Source organism: Tachypleus tridentatus, chromosome 3 (assembly GCF_004210375.1).
Source record: "Tachypleus tridentatus isolate NWPU-2018 chromosome 3, ASM421037v1, whole genome shotgun sequence".
In the NCBI taxonomy this organism is placed as follows: Eukaryota; Metazoa; Arthropoda; class Merostomata; order Xiphosura; family Limulidae; genus Tachypleus; species Tachypleus tridentatus.
The window spans coordinates 80,441,077-80,448,214 of record NC_134827.1 but is presented as its reverse complement, the minus strand read 5'-3'; the positions used below and the strand labels follow the sequence as shown (position 1 = coordinate 80,448,214).

General features: G+C 31.3%; 1 protein-coding gene across 1 annotated transcript; it reads right to left on the bottom strand.

Moving 5' to 3' along the window:
• Nucleotides 1–3,098: 3,098 nt before the first annotated feature.
• On the bottom strand, nt 3,099–6,844 carry LOC143247323 (protein transport protein Sec61 subunit beta-like). Its single transcript, XM_076495169.1, has 4 exons — nt 6,728–6,844; nt 4,743–4,834; nt 3,793–3,900; nt 3,099–3,317 (listed from the first exon to the last, which is right to left on the bottom strand). Exons 1-4 carry the CDS (start codon nt 6,728–6,730, stop codon nt 3,230–3,232), a joined length of 291 nt encoding a protein of 96 aa, XP_076351284.1. The 5' UTR covers nt 6,731–6,844; the 3' UTR covers nt 3,099–3,229.
• Between the last annotated feature and the right edge of the window lie 294 nt (nt 6,845–7,138).

The following is a 7,138-nucleotide window of genomic DNA, read 5'->3' as shown; positions in this document are numbered from 1 at the left end:
CTGGAGGAAACTTATTGATGTTGATGAAGTATTGTTTTATTTTATCTGGTGAGCATAGTTTTATGGCTGTGTTTATTTGGTTTCTTAGTATGTTGAGTTTTTGTTTTGTTTCATGTGCTGAGCCCCAAAGAATGTATAATCCAGTACGAGTGATTTTACGGTGAATTCCTGTTTTAAATTGTCTGTTCTTGTAATTTTGAGGTTAAGAAATATTTGATTGCTTTCTTCCTGTTCACATGAAGTTAATGTTGGGATGTATAGAGTTTTGTTTAGTTGTTTCGTGTGTCTCTTAGATTTGTGTATATTGGTTTAAATTTGTTTATGACTGATAGGATGCTCTTCATCAAAATACTATTAAAAATGAAAAAAGCCAACACAATTTCACCAACACTTTATTCCTACCTTACGCACACCACAATTATATGGCATCTCAAAACCTCATAAACAAGACTGTCCATTGAGACCAATAATGTCCACATATGAATCATTTAATTACAATCTTGATAAATACATAGCATGGGCATTCTCCAAATATGTAACATCAGCCAGTTCATTCATCAAGACTCTTTTAATTTCAAGTCTAATCTAAATCAACTTAATCATAAAGTCTTAATGGCCAGTTTCCATGTTATATCTCTCTTTACAGAAGTTCCAACCACTGAAGCCTGCAAGATAGCCTTAGAACTCTATATCCGAGACCGTAATCCATCTATAGACATTCCCAGCGACCCTCATAGAATTCACCAGGATGAAGACAAACTTCATGTTCAACAACCCCAACTATATACAAACAAATGGTCTAAGCATGGGCAATCCAGTATCACCAGTTCTAGCCAATATTTTTATGACACAAGTTGAAACACAAGCAATTAACATAGCATTACATCCACCACTATACTGGTACAGATACGTGGATGACACGGTTGCAGGATTCAAATCTACAGAACACACTTAATTTTTTCAATCACATTAACTCTATACATCCCAACATTAACTTCACATGTGAACAGGTAGAAAGCAATCCAATATCATTTCTTAACCTCAAAATTACAAGAACTGATACACAATTTAAAACAGAAATCCACTGAAAAATCACCCATACTGGACTATACATTCCTTGGGACTAAGCACATGAAACAAAACAAAAACTCAACATACTAAGAAACCAAATAAACACAGTCATAAAACTATGCTCGCAAGATAAAATTAACGATGAATTAGACAAAATAAAACAATACTTCATCAACATCAATAAGTTTCCTCCACACACCTAGACAGAAAGCAAAATCAACCAACAAAAGTAAATATATCTCACGAATCAAAAAATCGCGAAACCATATACTGTTGCATACCATATATTCCCGACATCAACAAAAATATAACCAACATTTGGCAAAACTTTGTAACAAAATATGACATTCCAGTTAATACCAAATTTATTCAAAACCAGGCACAAAACTGAGGTCTATACTATGTAAAAACTACACTGACAAACACCACACCAACATTATTTATAAAATACAATGTGATAACTGCCACGACTTCTATATTGGAGAAACAAGCAGAAAAATGGAAACCAGATTCAAAGAACACAAGTCACCTTCACACTGCAAGTCAAATAAACACAACGTAACCATAGAAAACACTCAAATACTAAGTAAAGAAACAAACGCAAAATTAAAGCCTTGCTTATACAACTTAAACCCAAAATAAACCAATACAAAGGAACACCTTTATACCTATATTGAAAATAATAAAATAAATATAAAATTATATATTCAAACATCTGACACTGCCCTCTACATTCCAACACTCAGTTACACAACCCCTTTCAAACATGTGGTCAGCTTCTGGTCAGTTACCTCTATCTTTCTTTGTGAACCTGACAATGACCTAAGAAGGTCGAAACGTTCGCTCTATGTAAAATATTTTCTCAACCCAAATGAGCCGTTTTTACATATATATTTCAACATCTTTGACAGAGTACAGCTTTTCTAAACCACTATATAAATGCTACTCATTCACATTAGGTTAATTTATTTCAAATATGATTTCTGGAATGACACCTGGCAGACTTTCACTTAAAGACAGAAACCATCTTTGAGAAATTGTGTAAAAAAATTTACACCAAATAGTGACATCTATTGGCCACACTTTATACTAAAACTTTTTATAAAATGTCATACCTGTACACACCACTACCTCATCTCTAAATTACGAATCTTTTGAACTGAAGTACAATATTTAAAATTACACATCTTTGACTTGTTGACGACTCCAGCCTGTTGGGTCTTCTATTTTCCACACAAGTGGAGTATAAAGTATATATGGATAATTAACTTCTGTTAACTAGGTAATTCATTTTCAGGAACTTTTATCACTTGTAACCTTCATTATAAAAATTTTCCTTTTTATTCTTTCCGAAACTAAACTTTCAGTTTCTTGCTTGATGTTGATAACATCATGTTAGTTTATTCTTTACAAACCTTCATCCAATTTGGCCAGCATCGTTACAGCTAGTTATGAAAAACAAGTGGCTTTATCTTTTTAAATGTACATTTTTAAGCCTTTTTACCATTTACCTAACACTGGATATAAGAAAATGGGTTATATAACCACATTTGAACTCCAAGAATACCTCACCCTTCATGTTACTGGCTGATTCTCAAAGGCTAGTTCTTGGACACTGTTGATAAGTTAGATGGTGTTTTATATTTAATATCATTCCATCTTTCATCACATTTCTTTTCCCATGTCTCATCATTACTGTTGGAAATGTAAATTTAATACAAAATTCATACATTACAATGTTCCCATTTTATCTCAAATCCAGAAAAATAAAGGACTCTGTTAAAATGTACTTAAAACATGAAGCTGGGGTATGCATTTTTCACCCTATGAAAGTCACATTAAACAAACTGGGTCTCTGTTTTTCAATCCTATGAAAGTTACATTACACAACTGTGAAGTACGTTTTTATTTGTTGGTTTTTAAGGAAAAACATTATACAGAATTTTTGTCTAAAATTAATATTTTCAAACTTCCATAAATTTTTTGCCACAGAAATACATATAAACCTGAATGAATTGCTTTCAACATTGGTATTGAAGAAGAATCTTTAATCATCACTTGTATATACACATACAAAATCTGAAAATACCATACTTGTCACATTAATTAGTAAGTAAACCTTATGGTCCCATTCGTTAAGCACTGCATTTATCGTTCCTTAGCTTCTGGTGTACTTTCCCCAGATGTGAAGCATAAAAACTGAGGCAATGAACAAGAGACTCATGACCAGCACCGGCACAGGCCCTCTGGAAGACAAACATCCTTTAACTCTATTGCAGTTCTCCAAACAATCATATTATTTAAATAACAAGTACCTAACCAGCTTTACATCACATCATTCACATTTTATGTTTAATTTGAATGTACTTGATACACAACCATCAGATAAAAGATTAGCAGGTTCCCTGAAAACACTAAACTCTAGTTCTGATTAAATAAAGTGACAGTTACTACACATAACTACTAATCATTTTTCATATATCAAGATTTCACAATATTTAAAAGGACAATCTGTGAAAGATGTTAATACTTTTAAGATTGAGTTACTGAAGGAAAACACATGATTATGTGTGATGAACTACAAACTCAAGCAAATTGTTTCATAAAACTACACAGAACATTTGGCAGGAATTTCTAAATGTCTCCAAACAAACTCTTCACTACACCACTCAAAAATTACCAACATTTTATGAAGTGCATCACATTTCATAAACCACCTACACTTTAATACCGGGCGAGTCATCAGTATAAAATCTCCACATGCCACCAGTGCCAGCAGGAACTCCACCCCTGGAATGTCCACCTCCAGCACCTCCAGAACCAGATTTCCTAATGTTATTATTCATATGAATGAAGTTAAATATGTGTAAAGTTACTAAAGGTCACTAAACAAAGTAATTCCATACTCAATATTTTATTTTAAAATATAAAATTATTTAAAAGTTTTCTATCATACACATAAATAACAGTTTGCTTTCAATGTATCAACTGAAACACCCAAAGAAATGGCAATCTTATAAAATTTCAGTGAAAACAGTTTTTGAATGAACATTAAAATTAGAGCAATCCATTTTTACCTACTAAAGGTTTTCTGTAAATACACCATAATCTTACAAATAGCCTCAGTTTATACCATTATTACTTACTGTTTTATTGAAATATAGATTTTTAAATTTAAAGAAGCATTAAACTTTGTCTTTTGTACCTACACAACAGTATGATAAAAACTAAATAGCACCCTTCTTTACATTGTAACTTATAACAATGTGCACCACAGCCAAAACTATAAGCAGTTTCTTATAAATCAAAGAGATTTCTTTGTTAAAAAAAATAGTATGTTTAAGCTATCACTCAAGAGATTTCTGTCAACATCACAGTTACAATTAAATTTTGAGATCTAACTTTGATAAAGTACCAAAAATGTGTACAGATTTACTAAGATAAATTTAAAAGCATAAAAGTAAAGAAAAATGTTTAAGTCAACAAAACAATAACACAAGTTACTTTGAGGTGTTACCATTACAGTGGCAAGATGAAACTATCTAGTGATATAAGAAAAAAATGGCAGAAAATATACCAAATAAAAAGCTTCAAAAAATAAAAACATCATGAGTCTATACACAACAAAAACTACTGCAAACCTATGTTAAATGTTAATTGGTTTGTCGTACCTCTGTTTTACTGTTGAACCTCCAGTTGATCGTGGAGCCATAGCTTTAGGAGAACGACCTCCTCCAACACTAGTACTACTTGGCGATGCAGGCTAAATGTACCATAATGTATGGTGGAATTAATTCTACAAGCAGGTTGTGTTTTACATTGTTCATCACAATTTTAAAGAGGTGACAATTTAAAAAAATGGCTCATCAAATACACAAAATATTTAATACTCAGGCTCAATATTATCTAATAATATAGTAAAAATTATTGCAAAATATTTCTTATACATATTCAAAAAATACAGGTAATGAATACACAATATGATTTCACAATTTAAATAAATTCAGAAAAAAGTTTAGCTTTTTCAACCAACTGAAAAGAAATCCTATCCTAAGGCTTTTCATTTCTCCCACAAAGCTTTCAACTGAAGGAGTAAAACATTTTGGTATACAATTTTTATCTTCAGTTGCCCATGTAAAGTTCTTACAAATATTCAGGCTGTCAAATATTCAGAGCTCTCTGAAACAGTTAAACATTAAAAAAGTTTAGGTGCTATAACTCAATGTTTTAGTAGTCCAAAGAAGAGACTGAGGTTCTATATTTGTTGTATTGCTGAAACTTTCACTGGTAGTAACTGGTCACTTCGATGAAGTCAATATACCACAGAATTGATTAGGCCTTTCAAAAATTCTGTCACTTCTTCACTGATATTGCATTCTTCGTTGAGGAAGAGACATTCACGAATAGAAAGTGTCATTTAATCCCTTCTCTGATTTGCTCAAGATAACTCTGCACGTTCTTTAATGTTACTTTCATTTAAAATATTGGTTAGAATGTTTAATATATCTATTTCTGTTGTAAGAAATATTCTACAATATTAACATAATATATAAACTAAGGAATAACTCAAATCTCCTAAAATAGAAGAAAAATGCAAGGGTTTCCAACTGATGGAAAAATCCATTCAAAACTCTACAAATGAGAACACAAAAAGCATATATTTAATTATCTATATTTGTCAATAGCCCAGTTATTAGTTCTCATATAAGAGGGTGGCTTGCTGTATCAGAAAGCAATATTTAGACAATCTAATAAAACTTGTAAATTATACAACTTTCACTTCTAATGCATTTCTGTTCATGAACAAAATGCCCTTTCCACTAGTATCCTTGACAAATTAGGTGCTATTTCAACTGTTGTGAGTAAGACAACTACAAATTCCATGCATTTAATATATGGCAGACTTCTTCAATCACAGATCTATAACCCACAATTACCAAAAAGAGGCCCATAATGTCACCAAAAAATAAAACAAAAAAAACAAATATGGAGAAAAATCCAGTAACAACAGATTATTCCAATGGTAGCATTTATTAAGCTTACAAAATTACAATGTATATTATGTTCAGCAAAAAATACTCCTGGCCTATCTGCTCCTGACTTTTCAACCTCACTCCCCTTAAAAATAGTTTTAAAACCCTGGTAAATCCATAATCTTGTTCTTGGGCTCTTATGCAAGTTATATTTCATCTTTAATATGTATAACTTACTTTAAGTCAAATGCAGTTTTTATTTTACTAGACCTCATATGGTGTTAATATAAATTTTGATACACTAAGCACAACGAAAATCCTTCAAAAAACAACTAAATCCGATTCACAAATAATGGAACTTGGAGTTTAAAATTAAATGAAATAAAACAACATGCAAGTTCTCAACTTTTGATTACCAAATTCAGTTTTTCTACTTCTACATTCTACTCACTTCTATTACTGAGCGGGTATTAATACTAATAGTTCTAGCTATACTATTTGACCTAAGTACCGCAGACACTACATTTCAATAAATTATGACGATAAAACAAAATATTCACACTGCATGTCAGTAAACTAGATTAGCAAATGCAGGTATATATATGTATGCTTTCACGTTAACACACAGCGTTTTAAATATCTAAAAAAAATACCTTCTACGTTCCAAATGTATTTAAACCTACCATGATCAAAACCGTAGTAACACAATTTGCATCAAACGTAACTTCCTCGTCTACGCGGCAGAAAACTGGTACTTTAACGTCACAGGAAGTACAGTGTCGCCTGGAATAATATTTTGATCATTTAATTATTATTAATGAATTTATAGTTATTCACATATTAATAAAAAAAGTTTTAACATTAATTAAAACTGAATTTGTAAAATAACACTTTGAATACATATAATGGTAAGACTGTAATAGCAGAATATACTACATACTATTAAAGTGTCTCAAACACCAGTGATAACAAATGTTCTTTTCTCACAAAGACTGGTATGGGTATTAAAACTTTAATTAAAATAAAGTTTAAACACCCATACCAGCTGTCTTGAGACTACATGTTTACTTCAAGTGAATTTCTTGTCATCACGA